We start from the raw sequence: 20,678 nt of genomic DNA, 5'->3' as shown, positions 1-20,678 counted from the left end.
TCTCATCTGCTACATACAGAATTGATTCAGTAAGATGTTAAAGAATCGCTGAGGAAAGGTGCATAAATTTGCATCAGGTTTGGATGCCAAAAAGCACTTGGTTGATGAACAGTGCCAGTGGAAATCGTTTCCACAATCTAACCGCGTTAAATCATAACGTCAGGTAGGGGTTAAGTGTATGTCAGAAGGGCACAATGGTTATAATTCATATATCACCTCTTTTGGGGTTTGAACCTGTAACTGTCTGGCTATTGGCCCAGCTCTTTAACCACTAGACTACACCACCACCAGAAGGAAGTCTTTCCACTAGGAAAACTGAACAGCAAGGATACTGTCCTCTATACAACGCAGAGCTGTGTGCCTTTCAGAATCAGTTTGTTTGAAGGCCTTGTTTGAAAGTTTTGACAGTTTTATATATATATATATTTTTTTATATATATTTTAAAATTATATACTGGCTTGATTTACTTCCACTGAAAAAAAACAAATACCTGTAATATGTTAATAAAATATTTGTAAAAAATCTAGTCATATTTTGAAAAAGATGCCGACCTGATATACATCCAATGAAAGTGTGTTATTGCAACCATTTAAAAAAAAAATGACACGCTATTTTCTGTGATAATCAACATTATGCCACAAAAGCTGTCCACGGAGCTCATACTGAATCCTAAATATCTTAAAGTGTTCGTTTGGTGTTGAAAATATTCTACCCAGCCCAGATGAGCTTCTGCCAAATCAAAAGGCAACAACAGTGTTGTTCATTACTCATGCTGTTACTATACAAATTGTGGTATTATACCGTCTAAACCCATGTAAACACAAGGGCTCACACGAAAGAGTCCCCTGGACACTGAATACACAACACCGCGCTTTGTTCTTCCAAGTCTTTAGCTGGCGATACTGAAACCATGTCAGTTACGTGAACGACTGTGTGTGTCAGTGGTTATGAGAACACAGACTGCTTTGAGACCAACTCAATTAGCGCACGCACACACACACTCGCTCTCACACACACTCACACAGTGATGCTATTTGTGCTTGTTATAGTATGAGGATGAGGAGAGGGCTCTGTATGTGTGTGTGTGTGTGTGTGTGTGTTCACATGGTATGATCCAGGGTTGGGGGAAGGTGAAGGGTGGTACAGTCTGGATCAAGACAGAGAGCAGGGAGTGCTGAAGGGAACATCTGCCTACCCATCTGCTCAGCCTGGCTACACACGCACACACACACGCACACACACACACAGACACACACAAACACAAACTCCTGCCTAAAGCCACCAAGCTGCATTCCATTACATAATCATAATCTCTCTCTCTCTCTCTCTCTTTCTCAATCTCTCTTCCTCAGTAGACCATATTGTTTGATTTACATCATATCAAAGTATGCTGGTACACTGTATGGTCTTTTGTAATTTATTCGTGTCCATCAGTTTACAAAACGCCTTTATATTAATTTGCTGACAGTCAAAGCGGTCCGAAGAGTTTAAAAGCAGAAACATAAAGCTTTTTTTGTTTTTTGTTAAAGCACTTACATGAATTATTCAGTAAGAATGTTTGTTATTCGAGCTGTTACGCATCCTTATCAGGTGGGACAACTTTTTTAGGTGGATAAACATCTGTTCTAGGAGTATTGGTCTGCTTTTCGGCGACTTTTTCTTTCGCGTCTGTCACACAAACCCGTCCACGCAATACTCAGGCAAATTATTTTGAGGCAAATGTAATGCAGTTATATTTGAATATAGGTCATACATACATAAGCTGTGGGATTATCAAATTTTTATAGAGCATCATGTAAGAATAATACATCTCACAACGATACTGTCATATAAGTCAGATATGTCATATAAGAACAACGTAGGGCAAACAATGCAATACAAGATTCTGATTCTCGTGATGAAAGCTGAATTTTCAGCATCATTCCTCCAGTCTTCAGTGTCACATGATCCTTCAGAAATCATTCTAAAATGCTGATCAAGAAACAATTATCAAATTTCAAACCAGTGCTGCTTAATATTTGTGTGGAAACTTTTTCAGGAATTTTTGATGAATAGAAAGTTAAAAAGAACAGCATTCATAGTAATCTTACTGACCCCAAACATTTAAATGGTAGTGGGTAACACTTTATTTTATAGTGCCCTTGTTACATATGTTACATGTACTTACCATAGTAATAACAGTAAATTATGCATAATTACATGCAATCCTACCCTAACCCTATAGTAAGTACATGTTGTTGATTAATATTACTCAGTAATTAAATGTATAATTACATTGCAACAATGACACCTTTAAATAAAGTTGAACCTGGTAGTGTATATAATGTATATAGTCTTTAAATAATTTGGCTCGAATGATTTAGTGAAACTTGATCCTTTACAGTCATTCCAATAAAGGTTTGTAAACTCAGAGGGAGTGAGGCCAGCTGGGAGAGGGGAGGAGATGAGTGATTTAGGACGAGTGAAGGGAGTTTGGCAGGCGAACAGTGAGGTGAGGGAGAAGAATCTGACAGCCTAATTATCTCAGCACTGCTGCTGGCCTGGCAAAAATCATTTTCTTAATCAGTATTAGTGTCGTTTTTCAGTGAACACATTTAAACATCCTTAAAACAAGACACATTTATACTTGATAAACAAAATTACATCAAATATTAAGACTGGGTTTAATTTTCTTAACCCATTGGCAAATGGATTTAAACATAACCCTCACTAAAATGCTGTTAGATTTAAGCTTAAAATGAAAAGAAAAACTTCCTCTGAAATCAAGTCTTAGGATCTTAGGGTAGTAAATTGATCTTGTTTCAAAGATGTTTACTGGAAACCGAGACAAAAATACTGATTAAGAATTTTTTTTCTTTTTTTTGTGCAGAAATCTCAGAACAAGAAATGCATTTCATATCACACACACACACACACAAAGGAAGTGTGCTTTTGTAACTCACCTGTATGTGATATGTTTATGTTGCCACTTCTGCCCTGTGAGGGCGTAACGTCTTTTTCGGACGCTAAATTTCGAGGCACCACCGAACTGGTCTGGCACCCCACACCTTGGCTTCCTCATCCAGCTGAGAGAGAGAAAGAAGTAGATTCATTAATAATGCATTGCTTCTCACTCATGACATTCAGCCTGTCTGGGCCTCTAAAATGTTCCTTGATGAATTAGCATTCCAGAATAACGTCTCAAGTTCCATGAGGTTTCAAATTTAAAGTTTATATACATCATGTCAAACTATATTTGTGGTATAATTAACTTGCTTTGTATTTTTGCATTTAGTAGCAGTAGGACCACCTTGTTTTTAATATCCAATTCCAATACTAATATCCAGAGAAGCCAAATATCAGCTAATGAATGCTTTCCACTATCACTAATATATATTTCATGATACTCTAAATTAGCTTCCTCTCATTCTGATCTTGCTAAGAACAACTTCAATAGAGTTCACAGAGAGAGAGAGAGAGAGAGAGAGAGAGAGAGAGAGACAGACAGACAAGTTTGGTTTTGAATGCATAAAAACAAATCACAAGAGAAGAATCAGCCTCACCTTATGGTGATATCACTATGCCGAAGCAAAAAGGAAGCAAAACAGTACATAAGAGTTATGAAATCACCATGATCCTAGCGGCCAGATGTTGTACATCAGTGTTTCCCAACATTTTCAGTCATATAATGCTCCTCAGTCTTATCACAAAGGCTCAAGTACCTTTTAATAACACTAAACTAGAAAAATGTATTATACACCTGGTTGGGAATCACTGCTGTACATCATATTCAGTAAGGAGGAGATACAGATCTATACATTTTATATTATCAACACATTTATCATGTTGTGTTTTAGAGCTTTGAGCAGTTTGCGAAGACGTTTCTGAAATTAAATCAGGTATTTCCCCATCTTTTTACCCTACTGAAATGATCAAATTAGGCCAGCATAAATTTTCAAGTTGGACCAGACTGGTTTACACTGATCTAGCTGGTGGTATAGAATATTCAAATTTAAATGTATGCATCTGGTAGATGTTTTTAACCCAGAGAGACTTTGCATTCATTGTATTAGCTCATGCATTGAACCCATGACCTGTATTGCTAGCGCCACTGCTGGTAAAAACACCTCATGATTGGTAACCAAACTGGCATCCATTTTTACTGGTCTTTTCAACAGGGTCAATCACCTTAAGGGGACTTATGGGCATTTTGTTGTGCAATGTGCACAGTCAGCCATGTCAAAGAGTCTCTGAGAAGAACAACATCATCTTAAACTTCTGACCCAGAATCAGTCAATATGGGAGCTATAGTGAGAGTGTAACTCACTTAATGGTGTTCTTATCCAGTTCACCGGTGACATTAAGGCCGTAGAGACGCTGCATGGCAGCGATAGCAGACTGCATGGTCTGATCTGACCGCAGGACGGACATTCTGGGGTCTGTGGGAGGGAGGTAGCCATACCTCTGCAGCCAAGCCTTAAAGAGAGAGAGAGAGAGAGAGATAGAGAGACTTTTGTTCAATCATTACACATTACTTCCATAAAGATTTCACAGCAAAATTCCATAATCGACCAATCAGAATCGCGTATAATAAGAATGTAATAAGAATTACAATTTACATTTGAACGCAACTACATTGTGGTACACTGTAATGTAATATAACTGTATATATAATTTAATATAACTGAATTATTATTTTTTCTTAGCATAGCTAAAATAACTCATTCTGACAGTTTCTTATGAAATTGAGAGAAAAACAAATACTATATGCAGTTAAAAGTCTACACATAATCCAGATATAATTCTATTATTTTAGCATAGCTGAACTAACTCATGCTGAAAGAGTTTTCTGTAGAAACATGGCGGCTGCAACCGTTACTGCCATTAGCAGATTAAAAAGAACGTTGAGTTTGTTTTGAAGTGGTTTTCTCATTAATGCCAGAGAGAAGCAGTAGGAAGTGCTTACACGGATCCTCTGCTGACCCATCTGCTGCCTTCAGCCAACAGCCAAATTCATCACAACTCTGCAACACTCATCATGACACTGTGTGTGTGTGTGTGTATGTGGTCCCCAGAAAGATAGTGATACAAGTCACTTTTGACCTTGGTCCCCATGAGGAAAATAGCTTATAAATCATACTAAATTATGATTTTTTAAAATGTAAAAATGCAGAGAGTGTTCTGTGAGGGTTTTGTTTAGAGGTAGGGTTAGGGTTAGAGGACAGAATAATTCATTTTGTACAGTATACAAAACATGTCTATGGAAAGTCCCCATAAAACATGGAAACCCAATATGTGTGTGTGAATCATCACCTCTGTAGTTCTGCTCAGATCTCTCCTCTAGCTATAAGAACAACCCTGTCCTAATGTGCCCTTTACTAAAGTCCATGTGGGTGTGTTAAAGAGAAGTCCACTATATAAACACACAAATGCACAAGAGAGAGGTTGAATCACCTCTGCTCTGTACATTAAGGTCATCTGGCTCTTAAAAAGGTATTGTGGTGTGAGTCTAACAAAAACTCTCAAGAAAGTCATATTTCACCCCAAAACCACACAAAAAAATGAAAATAAAGCTAAACGCTGCAATTATTCTGATCCAAGCGCATGTGGAGAACATGCCAAAATGATCATGGATTCTGTAGTTGTTTTGGTGTCAAATTTCAACTGCTGAATTTTGATTGGCTGTTGATGGTCGTTTTATTGGTTAGAAGAATAGATAATGTTAGGATATAAAAGTATTAAAGAATTGACAACTTCCTTGAGCAAATGGTGTTAGGGTGTTTTTAGTTGTTTCATCAACTATGAGCAGAATTCGACATAATAAAAAATAAATATAAAAAAACTTTTCATAAAACTTTGCATTAAGAAAAACTGTTAAATTAGTAATTGTAGCCCATGTGCAAAGATATAACTGTGCTTTTAATTATATTTTCATAAAGAAAATGAAGCAGATTTTTCCATTGTGGATCATTTTCAGTAATGAGAATTATATTTATTTTGCCTTACTGTAATGAGGATGATATTTATGCAAAATAAGCCAAGTATAATTTTCATATGCTAATTTTTTTTTTTTTCATTTTTGTCTTTTAATTTTGGGGTGAAATATGATCTAGACATTTCTATGTGAGATTCAGCATTGTAGTTGTTTTTTAAAGGTCCTGGAGCTGGCAAACTTAATTTTATGACATACTAAACTAAAACGCATTACACAATTTACCCAAGTATGACGTTCCTGGATCAACATTGTTTATTTGTAATAACTTTCCTATCAAACAATCATTCATAAGCCAACCCATAACATAAAATCAACGGGAATGATAGCTCTAAAAAATAAGGTTTGATAGGTTGAAACGAATGTTGTTTGTGGTCAACAAGGAAATTGATACAGGAACACAATCTACTTTGGTAAATCATGTTAAGGAGTTTAATGCACAAGTATGTACTTATACTTTAAAGTGCAGCGGCCAGTTGCATAAACCTCTATGTTAAGACTGTGTCGTAATAACTAGTTTGACCAACTAGCAGTAATACAAGAGGTAATCACTCTTACTTTTCAGATTTAGATAAGACCAAACTACCTTTTTCTGTAACTGACTTCGAAAAATTAGGACCAATCTTGAAGAAAATTAGGTTACTAACTTTTAAGACTTCAACACAACGCCACACAACCTTTTTATGTCATTTACCAGGAATGTTGAGAATGTCATCAAGCCCAAGTAAGAATAAAGAACAAATTCAGGTTGTTCTGTGTACCTGGCAGAAAGCTTAATACAGTATATAACAGTCACATGAATATATCTCCATTACACACTTAGTAATCAAAAGGACTTGATTCACTTAAGTTGTTTTATGTGTTATGCATCACAAGGATAATTAGCTGAGGTGTGTTATGCTGCGTTCACGCAATGGCGTGATTACTATAGTCTCAAGATGACAACACGTGACGTTCTATTCGAAGCTGTTCACTGGGAATTATGCATTTTTTATGGCACCACTGTCAATGCCTAAAGGAAACTGTAGCGGTCAGGTGACTGCAGAACCACAGCAGTCTGAGGACAGCAGCACCAGGCCAGCAGTATCAGACCGGAAGTTACGGTGGTGCTGACGATCGCGTATCCCGTCCCAACCACTATGGCTGCATCCGAAATCGCATACTTTCCTACTATGTAGTAGGCAAAACACAGTATGTGACAAAAGAAGTATGTCTGAATTCACAGTACTCATAAAAGAGTAGGCAAAAAGCACCCGGATGACATACTACTTCTGGTGAGGTTCTGAAGTGTGCATTCGATGGACACTTTACATTCCCATGAGGCCACAGGACAGGATTTATGAATGACAGTGAAGTGACACAACAGAGCTAGTAGGTCACATGATAATGACAACATGGCGGATGTAGGACATCCAGATTACATTCATACTACACACATTCATACTATATAAAACATACTTTTTAGTGGTCGTGAAGTGATTAGATAAACTTATTTCAAGTTAGCTGCCAAGGCAACATTTCTAATTTTCATTAAAGTTTGAAGTTCGTCATCTAATATTTATATTTATATCAGTTTTATTTTAATTACCGAAAACTATTTTTCAGTAGTTGATCAACATCATCAACATGATCACCTTATGGCGCTTTTCCATTACCAGTACCAGCTCGACTCGACTCGCCTCGCCTCGACTCAGCTCGGCTCGGCTCGCTTTTCGCTCCGTTTTCCATTGCAGATAGTACCTACACAATAGTACCTGGTCGTCATAGCAACGCCACAGGAAACTGCCGTGACTTAATCTTTTACGCGAGACGCGCGAGACACACCCGCTACCTACACACACAGGACAATGGAGGAAATCGAGTGTATGCTGTTTTTGGATGTTTTTGTTTTTGTTTTTGTTGTTTTTTATTCAGGATACTGCGTCTGGCGCGTGCAATGATGACGCTGTGAATTGTGACGATTCTCTCTGACCAATCAGCAGTCTGCCGTGATTCCACGTCACATTTTAGTATCACCTCAGCTCGCCTCAGCCCGCTTAGAACTTCGCCGGAGGTGGTACGAAAAAAAGTACCTGGAAGCAGGTACAGGTACAACTTTTACACAGTGGAAAACCAAACAGAGCCGAGGCGAGCTGGTACTGTGTAGTGGAAAAGCGCTACACCTTAGTAAATGTGTCCAGAGTTTCAGAAAAGATCTCAACAGTGTCTCAAACTGTGCTCGGATTCACCAAGATACGAAGTCTGCAATCAGAACTATTTCAATATAAACTAAAACATTTCTTATCAAATTATATCAAACTCCAACATTACAAGTTTAATCTTACTGTATGTCAGCAGCAGTCTCATTTGTTTCTGTTTTTTTTTTTTTTTTTTTTCTACAAACAAGTTTTAGTAGAAACATCTGACAATGGTGATACTGGAGTGGAGAATTCCATCAGATCTACAGGGTGGGCCATTTATATGGATACACCGTAATAACATGGGAATGGTTGGTGATATTAAAGTCCTGTTTGTGGCACATTAGTATATGTGAGGGGGCAAACTCCTCAAGATGGGTGGTGATATATACATACTAATGTGCCACAAACAGGACTTTAATATCACCAACCATTCCCATGTTATTACGGTGTATCCATATAAATGGCCCACCCTGTATTATATGAGGTATGAAAGAGCAACATCTGAGCATTTCAATTTTCCTCTAGATATGATTTACGGGTCAGCTAAAATATGTACAGTATAACACAAAGAGACCTGCCAACTTGACCAATACATTCAGAATTTCCTCACAGAATTCCCTCTGCCTACTGGTTGACCTTCACCCCTGGCCAATGGCATGTCTGGCCAAGAAAGTGTAACACTCTGCTAATATATCCTGTATTTGCATTCACTCACAGCATGCTGTTAGCTCAACAGTGATCTGTTATCGTCAGAGGTTTTTACCCCTGCTCAAGAATCATGCTTTTACCTGGCACAGGCATTTGGCACTGAAAGTCTGACTTCATGAATAAAAATCATTACCTAATTTGATGTTGGAACAGGATCCAAGTGGATCTATGCGAGTGCAGGTTCACAAACACATAAGTGATGAGGTGTTGCATAATGCACAGACCTGAAGTGAGTGAGGAAACAAGACCAGAGCAGCAAACGTGTCACGTTTTTCGTGAGCGCCATTGTGCAGAGGTGCCATTATTTGATTGCACAACGCAACACAGCTATTGCTGCCCAGCGTCTACGCCCCAACGCTTCACATTTTCAGGCTTTGTTTCAAAACCTCAATAAAACCCCAAAGGTTGCAAAAGACCTGAAATCCTGGCAAAAACCACGAGTATAAATAAACACAGTGAACCTCAACTCAATCTGTGGGAGGTATGGTGCATTATTGCGTTAAATATTGGCAAGGTTTTAGAAAGGCTGTATTATTTTTTAAAAGTGAAGTGTGCCATTTCTGGCACCAAACGGAATTGCAATCTGTTTGTTTGAAAGGCATGACTGGTTTAGGCAAAACGACATTGGCTTAACCAGTGTTGTGGGATTATCTGTTTGTCCAAATCAATGGAAACCTGTTTGAAATCATTACTTTTGCAATGCTGTTGCCAGTAGTGGAGCATAAATCACAAACTCCATCTTTAAACAATGGCTAAATAGCTAATTTGGGTTGACATTATGTACCCGACCCATTTGGTCTAAACTGTAGGGCAGAGGTTTTCGAACATTTAGAAAAAACAGTGTAAAATTAATAATAATAATAATGAATAAAATAGATGAATATTTAAAAAAAAAATGTTTTAAAGGGCAGGGGTCTACAAACTGGTCACAGACGAGTTTAGAATTTATTTTTGTAAAATGAATAATAATAATAATTAATAAATGAATAATAATAATAAAAATAGTTTTAAAGGGCAGGGGTTTCCAAACTATTCACAGGCAAGTTTAGAAAAAATTGTGTACAATTAATAATGGTAATAATAGTAATAATAATTAATAAAATAAAAAAAAACAAGTGTTAAAGGGCAGGGGTTTACAAACTGGTCACAGATTAGTTTAGAAATAATAGTGTAAAATTAATAATAATAATTAATAAAATAATAAAAAAAAAAGTTTTGAGGCTGTATTTAATTTAATTTATTTATCGATATCAAAATCATGTGATCAATCATAATTATTTAATTACATTAAGAGTCATCAGTATTTCATTTGTCCTAAAATGTACTACACCGCTCTCCTGCCCGAATAGGAGATTTATAGAATGCTAGCTGGCATTCAAACATTCACATACTGTGCACTTGCTTTGTCACACCACATATAATTAGCGAGGGGAAAAAAAGAAACACAGGACGAGCGAAGGAAAAGAGAAGGATAATTCAAGATGTTTGTTTGGCTCTTTAGGTTCAGCCTTCACTGGTGTGTTAACTCGTTTACTCTTTCAGTTTTCCTGTGATATATGCCCTCTTTTATCTGCTCATGATAGACAGCTGAACTCCACACAGCAGGTCAATGTTTTCTTACACTTCTCTGTCAATCACTCCATATCAGAGCAGAAACACATTTAACACAGTAAAGACAGATTCATTCAAAGATATATTCTATACAATGGATTATTCTGTGATGTGGTAAAGTGTATGACTTGTCCATTTTGCCATATTTATTCTAAGTTACTGTGTCTTTAAGAGAAGGGAAGAGGTTTTCTGAGGACTTGTTACCCCCGGGGACCTCTAGAGGGAGAGAGGTGGTTTTGGATTTTGGAACGCTTAACATGTTTGGTGCAGCTTCAAGAAGATCTAGGCCATTAAAAACCACAACAAGGACACAAAATACGTAGGCCCTTTGGATGTGGACTGTGTGTCAAATTATCAAAAAACTTTGGGCTATACAGTATTTTGGTGAGATTGACGTTTATTTACTTGGCAGATGCTGTTGTCAAAAGCACCTTTCTATAATTTTTTTTTTTTTTTTTTTTTCACTGAAAGACACATTTGCAGTTTAATCCTACAAACTTTCAGTTATTAGCCCAGATCTTTAACCTTTTACCATTAAAGGCAGGGTATGTGATTTGTTCCAGAAACATTCTTTGTTATGCTGGTTGAAAGTCTTTTCACATCCTGATAGCAATCATTAAGTTAAGTGGTCTAAATGTATTTATATGTAGCCTATATATATATCGTCTGTGGAAGGTGTAGGACCATAAAATTGTTCATCCAATCATTGAATTCGGTCCATTCGGTCCAGAGCTCTTTAAGTTGTTTATGTTCATTATTATTGTAATATTATGTGCTTTGTGACATGAGGTAGTTTAACGCCATCTCTCGTGATGCTTTTGTTTGCTCCTTGCTGAGCGCGTTCATGTGTTTTGAAGGAGGCGTGGCTTTGGAGACGCTCTGAAGGGAGGGTGGGATCGTATGCTTTCAAAGCTAGCTCACTGTTGCTTGCCTCTCCGAAAATTGCCTACCCTATCTTATCTCCCAACCCATTCATTCCCGGTTTGTTAGATTTGCTGGAAACAGTTCCTTTTCAGTTTATTTTAAATGTATTTTCATTTTTGTAACCAATCAGTGCTCAACTCATTCTGTGTTTGGAATAGCAAACTAGTCAATGACAAAGACATCCTTAACATTTCCATTCATCTCAATGACAGTTACTTGGCTATTGCAGGACTTTCTGGAAGTATATGAGCTGCTTGCTGTCATCTTTGCTCATAGGCACTTTTTTGTGGAAACTTTTTTGAGCCAATCACCTGATCCATAAATGCCATGTGACCATTCATCAGGATAATTATTGTGATTGTGCAATTTTTTTTTTACTACTTTACCAAAATCACACATGATATGATTCAGGCCGGAGCAGACACTCTGATCGCTATACCACCCCAGTGAACTTTCAGAGCTGATGCGTTTCATGGATCACTAGCTAATAATCCAAACGAGGCCTAATTAGCCTCACAGAAACATCAAAGCTGAACCCTAAATGCCGTTCTAATGCTTCATTAGCAACGAGAAACCCTCAGAGAGAGGATGGGACCATGGCAACATGTACAGATGTAATATAGATAACAGATAAATAACTGACTGTTGTTTGGGTAGTCAAAAAAAATCTGATTCTATCCTGTGAAATCCTTTGTTCATCTTTAGAGGTGAAATGTCTATTTTATTAGTGTAAGTGTAAAGGTTTGGCTCTGTGGTGCTTTCAAAAAATTGTTTGTTTGAGCATTCCGACCAGCCCGGCAACAGCAACATTGGCTCAACCAATGGGGTGAGTTTGGGATGGGAGATTGACCAATGGCAGATGAGGGGAGTGTTTGAGGAAACCTGAGTGAAAACAGTCACTATTTTAGCAATTCCTAATCAAGTTGCTCAGAACTTTTCCAGATAATTCAACTAGATCATTATGGGCGTTTGGAAAGCTTTGCAAGGCTAATTCAATTTATTGTGTGATTTAACCTCCAATCCCAGCATGCACTTTGAGTCGTCATGACTGTTTTGCTGCCTCCATACATACGTGTTATACATGTGCGTTTCTAAGCACATAGTGTGGCTTATATTAAAAACGGAACGTTTCACACAATGGTGCTTAACTGCTGTGTGTTTTAGCTGAGCTGTGACACCAGACACAGCGCATATCTTGCGTCACTTGTGCTTAAATGAGTGTAAGTGTGTGTGTGTAAGGGCTATCGCTCTCTGGTATCCGTTTTCACACGCACTAAATTATTAATCCGGACACATACCAAACCGTCATATCGCACAAGGGATCTCCATGGCTACCCCCTCCGTCTCATGCCCTCCATCAACCGCTGCCGACTGTTTTGGCCAAATGTCAGAGAATGTCACAGTTCTATAACGGGTCTAGCATGCTTTTAACCTCTCGACCCAGTTCCAAACAAAACATTTTCATTCATTCGCAGTTCTTTCCCTCCAGAGAGAGGTTTGTGTCTGTTGCTACATGTTCAGAATTGAATACTAGCATAATGCATACTGCTCAGTATGTACTGTATGTTCTGATATTTCATAGTATATGTGAAGCAGTATGCTACAAATCCTGTGGTGTGCTAAATTGTTGTTCATTTCTTATGTCTTATGTTTTGACTTTTTAAAAGATTAATTAATTAAGTTCATTCCCAGCAAGCAATTTTGCATTTAAAGACGTTGAATAGCCGTCCAAACACAGCCTTGATGTCTAGTCTAAAACAAGACAAAATTTGGGCTGTCAGTCAGTGAAAAATGAATAGACGCCTAACTATAGCCCAATAATAGATGCACAGGCTACGCATAGAACATGTCAAAGAAATGAAACCAAACACCTTGTAATCACTGTTGACTTTGTTTACATGATGGAATATCATACATGTCGCAGTTATTTGTCAAAAACGACATGCAACCAAATTCAAGGTTAGTTTGGCTAGAAGTGGGTTACTCATAGCTTGGACTATATCGGGTCTATAGATAACCTAGACGGTGAAATGACGGCTATTGCTTGCTGGGTTTCTTCATGTCTTATGTTTTGACTTTTTAAATTATTAATTAAGCATGGATTAGATGTTAACATTGTGGCTTTTGCTTCCATTTCATCCGTCACACTTGAAATGAAAGGTCAATTTCAGTTCAGTGCATTGAGGAAAACAGTATTTCACACATTGTGCTGCACATTTTTTGGCAAATGTAGTAAATCATTCGGGTATTCCACACATGCAGAACCTCATGAAATCTAAAAGAACATATTTCTTTACATATTAAAAATTTCTTATTATATTTATTTGACAGTATCATTAGTAGTGTCGTATTATGTTATTTTAAATATACAGTATACTGTAAAACGTGAATGGTTTTGAAAGATTTTGTCCAGTCAAAAAGTGTAATATGATTTAATATGACTGAATTAACCTGACTACCTTCGGTTCCACCAACAAAAGTCATTTTCAAGGGTCAGGTCATGTCGAAATACCACATTGTTAGTTTTTACAGTGTAGTGGCTGTGCTATAGAAGTGAGCTTGGCATCCAGTCATCACCGGATTGAGCTGCAAGAACATTTTTTCCAGGTCCCAATGGTGTCAATAGAAAACCCCAAACATCTCAAGAGGGCCGATAGTGTCATGTGCGTCTGTTCAACACCAGCAATCACCCGTGCCATTAAAGATTGAAGAGCAACAGTCTCTTTCAGCACACAAACATTACGCCAAGGAAAACAGCAAGGGACGGCGTGAGTGAGACAGAAAAGAACGAAAATAACGTCCGAGGAGTAAGAAAGCTAGAAATAGGGCATTGCATACAGACAGAATCGCGCGTTAGGTTTGCGACTGTGTTTGGGTTGGTGCGCTTTAGTTCTCACAGGATTCTGACAGATAAACAGACGGATGTGTCGTCCCCTCCACAGCGAAAATCTGCTCGCAGCACAGAGCCAAACTGACATCAGAGAGACCATGTGTGAACGCAACATGCTACATGAAACACAGAGCACTATACGATCTTTCCTGGAAATACACATGATGACACAAAGCATGCATGCATTGATGCATACACAAACATGCAGACACATGCAGTAGGATGATCTTGTGTATAAAGAGCTGATAAAAGGTCAACAATCTACTCATGTCCACAGTAGGCCTCAAGACAGAAAATGCCGCTCACAAACACTGCAAATGTATAAACACGATCTAATGAACATTTGAGCTTCTGTTCATTCACGCGCCATCAAAAGAGACTTTAATGTTGCACTCAGGAACAAAACCGACCAAGTCAAATGTCTCCATTATTCAAAGGGTTCTTGTGATCGGAAGTGTCAGGCAGTGAAATAGACAGAACTCAAGGCCTCTAGTACACATGTAAAGTTAAAGCGAAGGGCTTATGGGATGAGTTGCGCATTGTGTATTCTCTTTGAAGCTGTGTGTTGAGTTGAGAGCTGAGCATGAGAGAATATGTGTGTGTGTATTATATGTGCAAGTGGCTTGTGTGAGTGTGACAAAATCCAAAGCGTGCCTCGGAATAATGTGATACACAGATTATCTAAATATAGACCTATAATCTGACATATTCAACCCAAAACACTGGCATACTAGGAGCTAGGTGATATTTTGAATACTTTGTCTGAGTGAGATGTGTTAGTTGTCAGAATGAGAGTGTTCATTTTTTAACTCTGCATATTGTTCAACCCCAATGTATAATTATGGCTGGGTGATATATAGAATATTTATGAAATGTTTGAGATGACAATCTTTTCTTTGTCTTATGACTCTCAAGTATGAGAGCTTTAAAACAGTTTTAGTAGCATCTTTGATTTTTCAAAGTAGCATCAGAGTTTGTTCAATTCATCTATATGAATCAGCATTTATATGAATCAATTACGCTCTGATTCAATCACTCAAAAATGTTCATGAAAGTCTCCACATCATATTTTTTATCCCCAAAACACTGGCATACAATTAGAGCTAGGCAATATAATAAATATTCACAAAATATTTTATTTGATTCAATTTATCTATGTGAATCAGTTCAAATCAGTAACTTGTTTGCGTTATCTTGTTACTCAAGAACGTTAATGGAGGTCTCAGCATAGTGTTTTTCACATAGTAAAATGTTCCAGTAAAATATTTGTAGGTTAATATTGTAGTTTATTGGGATGTGATGTTATGTTGATTCATATCAATGGAAAATTTGTTTAATTCTTGCATTGTTTTTTTTGTTTTTTTGCAGATTTGATAAAAAAAAAGATTGGTCACTTTTGGGTAATTTCAGAGCAAATACATTAAATATTATGTTATATATATATATATTGAATATCATTAAAAGGGACATAATATCACCCGGCCCTATACATCCAGTGCAGTGCGCACGTGTATTTCGGGGGTGAATCACTGTGGCCATGGCGGCAGAAATAACATTCGCTCTTGTTTTAACGTAACATTAGCAAAATGAAAGACACTGCCATAGAAAGTTGGAGGCTGAACTCTATCTGAACTCTATTCACATCATGTTATACAAAGTGACAAACATCATCCAAACATGTCATTCTGCAGAGAATACGGCTTTGTTGGAGAGGTGAGACAGAGCTTTATCTGTTCACAGTGACGCTTTTTGTTGACTGACAGCTCTGGCGCTATTTTACAGCTTTTTCTTAACACATGATGACTTAAATCTATACAATGAATGAAATAACGCCCCATAATCTAAACGAATTATATTAATACAACTTTTTCCATTTAATAAATCTTTCTTTTTAATTAAAAAAATAAATCAGTTGTGTCCCCAAGAGATAACTTCTCGGCTGGTTCTGGGAGGCCATTCTTCAGCTGAAAGCCTCGTAAAGACCTCCAGAGAGCAATACGTATAGAGAGCGCGAGAACTGCCAAGAAAAGATTACATGTCCATTGTCAGCTCTTAATAATTTGGCTTTCTGAAAGACCAAATAGTTTGTCAATGGTTTCTTTTATAACACACCTCACTGCCTTTGCTGCACACTAGTTAAATCCCTCTTTTGTCTGTCTGTCACACTATTAATAATGTCTCTCCAAAACACACACACACAAAGCGAGCAAGCATGAGAGAGAGAGAGAGAGACCTTTTCTACTGTACTGGGAGTGTGTGCATTGTACATTTGAATAGATATTGAACCATAACACAATAAAACTAGTTAAATGTGTCTGGTAAAACAGTGCTAATCGTGTGGAACACAAGTCGGCAGATATTTGATGTGATGCTGTTGCCCGGTGACCAATCAGCTCCTGACCTCAGTCCCACAGACACGGTCAGAATGTCAGCCGACCGCTGCTCCTCCATCAAAACCTGGACAGATTTAGGTTAAACTCCGGCTAACGCACAGATCCGTCATTTAGAAAGACAGAGACTCATCTTACCCCTGTATTTTTGTGTGCGCACAGGAAGCTACCAATATAAACCTCTGCCACTGCCACACCAGCAGACCATACAAAGCCAAACCGCGCCAATAAACTTCAATGTTTTTACATCAGCGTCCGTTTATAACATCAGACAAGTGGAAAATGCATTCTGTCTGTCTGCTCTATGTTCTTTTACCCTGGCAGATTCAATGTTTGAATGCCACAAGGCTTTCTTAAAGGGATAGCTCACCTAAAAATGAAAGCTCTGTCATCATTTACTCACCCTAATGTCATTCCAAACCGGTCTGCTGAACACAAAAATATATATTTTGAAGAATGTTGGGGTCCAAGCAAAAAATTATTTTGGATGCGATTAATCGCGATTAATCTTTTCACAGCCCTACATTGGACCCCATTGACTTTCATTGTAAGAGACATTTTTGTGTGTGTTCTGCAGGAGAATGACATGAGGGTGAGTAAATGATGGCAGAATTTCATTATCAATTACTCTCTCAAAAATAAAGGTTCGGAAAGGGTATTTTTTCAAGGATATAAGAACCATTCAGGTTCCCAAAAGAACCTTTGAGGGAACAGTTCTTAAAAGAAAGATTTTTTTTCTTAGTTTGAAGAGCATTTTAATAATCTGAAGAACACTTTTTCTCTAAACTCTTAAAAAAAATATCAAAGATTCTTTTTTGGCATCAATGGTTCCATGAAGAACCTTTAACATCCATGGAACCTATCCACTGCACAAAAGGAAAAAACATGGTTCTTTTAAGAACTGTTCACCGAAAGGTTCTTTGGGAAACCAGAAAATGGTTCTTCTATGGCATCGCTCCTTTTAGAACCTTTCATTTTAAGAGTGAAGATCTTTTTTGTGCTATAGATGTTAAAGGTTCTCCATGGCACCATAGATGCCATTGAAGAAATCAAAGTCAGTCCAGTGAAGAAGTTTTTATCAAGTTGATTTGATTTATATAATCTGTTTTCCACTTCGCTTCTCATTGAGTTGTCTCAAAATTCTAATTTCTATGACTGGGTGCTTAAACACATGGTGACTGGAGACTTCAAAGTACACGGTACTGTAAAATCTTACAGAATTGCTGCTGTCCTGAGAAAGCCTCTAATCTCAAAGGGTCTAAAATAGCAATCTTCTAAGAGACAGAAAGAACACCAGTTGTCAGAATGAAAATTTAAGGCGTCTCAAGCTATTGTTTGCCTTACCGCAGATTTTAGGCTCCTTAAAGACATAAAGGGCATCTGACAGAACTGTCAAGCCCATAAACAGGCGGTCTGCCTCTGCAACACCATCCAGCGCTTGAGTCATTATAAACTATGGAGAAAAACTTTGCCCTGAACACACTTCACTACTCCAAACAACACAAACAGCTGTCTCATTTGAGCAGAACTTCTGACCGACTGTAAATTCACAGTGGACTTTTATAATGTTGGCACGTTTCAAAGGCGAAAGTTTTCTATGCTGCATTTCTAATAAAAATGAAAAGCTGAACTGTGACAGCATGTTTACCGTTACAATATTTAGGCTGTAATGACAGGTTGACTTCTTTTGGTTACTGGCTGGATATCAAGTCATGTAGAGTTGATTTATTCCGCCCTTTCGGGAATCAGATTGTGCCAATAGAACAAACCTCAATGTATGTGTGTGTGTTTGTGTGTCCAGAGCAGCAGGAAAAGAGAATATACAAGCTTCTGGACTGGAATTATGGAAGTGTGCCACACAATAAGTCAGAGGTGCAACTAAACAAGCACTTCTCAATGTTTTTGAATACATAAACAGTTAGATTGAGAATAGCCTAAAATGCATTACAAAAGTGTGCGCTTCACAACATAGATTGCATGCTGCTTTTTAATTACTAAGCAATTGCACTGTAACATGAACACTAATTTAGACTGTGAGTGTGACCCCTTATTTCACAAATGCGTGATACATTATTTAACATACTTAAGATGTTTACATTAAGTTATTGTAGCCTATAAATCCCTTCGGTCTTGTAATATTATAGTAAGCATTCACCAACAAGTCTCAGAAATAACAAGACAATCCATTCCTGCTGCGTTCTTAGGCTAGTATTGTTATCATTTAATAAACTTTGAATTGGTGTGTTATGGGGAGATTAACGTGCAAAGCGTGAATTGCATATAAGTTTTCATGCAAAATGCTCAGTCCAGCGCAGGGTTTGTTATGAACATAGAGATGTGAAGGACATCAGCATCATCATCATCATCATCATCTCCTGTGTGGATCTCTTACCTCCACACTGAATTGCTGCTCCTCACCGTCCACAGCACATAAAATCCACAGCAAGAACTGCGCGCACAAGCAATTCAACCCTCTTCTATTATTCAGTGTTAACAAAACCATAATGACCCGTATTTAATCGTTTTGGCTGCTTTCTTTTATTAATAGTCAATAAAAATAAAAAAAAATAAAAGAACAAAAGAAGGAATAATTCCCTCTGGTCTCAGTGGGATGGAAACATTAGAGGCAGGCAAACAGTCGTCACGTCGAGAGATATAATAATAATAATATCATATCACTCCGGGAGGCTCTGCTGATCGCGTTGTTTGCTCCTTTAGAGTTCGTCTCGTCTTTGTCTCCCGGAGGCGCAGATGTGATGATGATGATGCTCAGATAAGTCACATTTAGTTGTTCTGCTCCTCTTCTGCTCAGCGCGATGGACTGCGAGTTTTCAACCATACCTCTCCCTTCTGAGCATGCGCACTGAGCTCCGCTCTCAATCCCACCTCAGCGGAGAACCCACGGAGAGCAACGTCACGGAATCCTAGATCAGAAACACAACACCGAACCAGGCACGGCGTCATGGGTGGGCCTGACGGGCCTAGGCCCACCCACTTTTCAACAGGCCCACCCAAAAAAAAAAAAAAAAAAGTAATATATTCAAATTTTGTCAAGAATTATAAAAAATCGTCAATAAGCTCATAATTTGTACTAAAATAGTCTAAATGTTTAGTTTTAAAACCAATTTTAAAAAGCTGGCTATGTCTATTTGGATGTTTCTGCGCAAGTTCAGCAGACAGTGAAGTTCGGGTTTGTTCCGATCAGAGCCCGTGAGCGGAGAGCGCATTTCTGAATATTCCGCTCCGCTCACTCATTCCGCAGGGTCGCTCGCTCAACCCAGAATGACCTGCTGGTTCGAAAATATGTGGAATAAGGGCTGCCTCCGACTAAATTTTTTTTTTCTAGTCGACTAGTAGTTGTTAATTTAAGCCATTTGTGGACAAATCGCCCCTTTATATTAATTTAATTACTTAGGCTATCCTACAGGATAATAAGCGTTATGACCGCACGCATAAAGCTTGCCACAAAGAACCGGTTAAAGTAATTATGAATGTGTCTAAATTAGCAAGGAGACATTTAATTGTTTAGTAATAAACTGGTGTTTTCTGTGTCGCTGCAAATATGAAGTTGACAATGCGGACTCTCCATGAACGCCAGAGAGAAATGCACATTTCATATGGATTAGGCTACATAATCAGAGAGTAGCCTATTTATTTTGGTTTGAATATTTTCGTTTAAAAGTAGACATTTCAAGCTTTCTGTAATAGATAACCCATATTTCTCAAATCTGTGAGGCACAAGCTGAGTTTCGGCGCCCTCCAGTTCACGTGCAATGCAAGTGATCATGCCGGCGTCTTATTACATTGTCTGCTGTATATGCTTCTTATTTATTAAATACTGAAAATTGATTGATAAAACATTTATCAAAATTAAGATACAATTTATACAAAACGAAAATCTTTTAAAAGGAGTTTTCTATAAAACAAAACTTAATGAAGTCGTCAAAATCATTTTTTACCAAAAACAGCGCTGTTGCTAGGAGGGCGCCAGCGCCTCTGCCTC

At 37.8% G+C, this 20,678-nt stretch overlaps 1 protein-coding gene across 3 annotated transcripts in view; it reads right to left on the bottom strand.

Moving 5' to 3' along the window:
• mmp16a (matrix metallopeptidase 16a (membrane-inserted)) overlaps window positions 1-19,931 on the bottom strand; it is a 59,437-nt gene extending 39,506 nt beyond the window's left edge. The window contains exons 1-4 of one of the 3 annotated variants that reach the window (XM_084398602.1): window positions 19,068-19,931; window positions 4,308-4,456; window positions 3,544-3,558; window positions 2,944-3,066 (exon numbers count right to left, since the gene is read on the bottom strand). In XM_084398602.1, the coding sequence (XP_084254728.1) occupies window positions 2,944-3,066; window positions 3,544-3,558; window positions 4,308-4,456; window positions 19,068-19,178 (398 nt within the window). In that variant the 5' untranslated portion in view covers window positions 19,179-19,931. Of the gene's footprint in view, window positions 1-2,943; window positions 3,067-3,543; window positions 3,559-4,286; window positions 4,457-19,067 lie in introns of all 3 variants that reach the window. The other 2 variants (XM_084398604.1, XM_084398603.1) reach the window with 2 other exon arrangements.
• Between the last annotated feature and the right edge of the window lie 747 nt (window positions 19,932-20,678).

This window comes from Rutilus rutilus, assembly GCF_951802725.1.
Source record: "Rutilus rutilus genome assembly, chromosome: 24".
In the NCBI taxonomy this organism is placed as follows: Eukaryota; Metazoa; Chordata; class Actinopteri; order Cypriniformes; family Leuciscidae; genus Rutilus; species Rutilus rutilus.
Note: the sequence above shows the minus strand (reverse complement) of the source record. Positions and strands in the feature narration are given on the sequence as shown.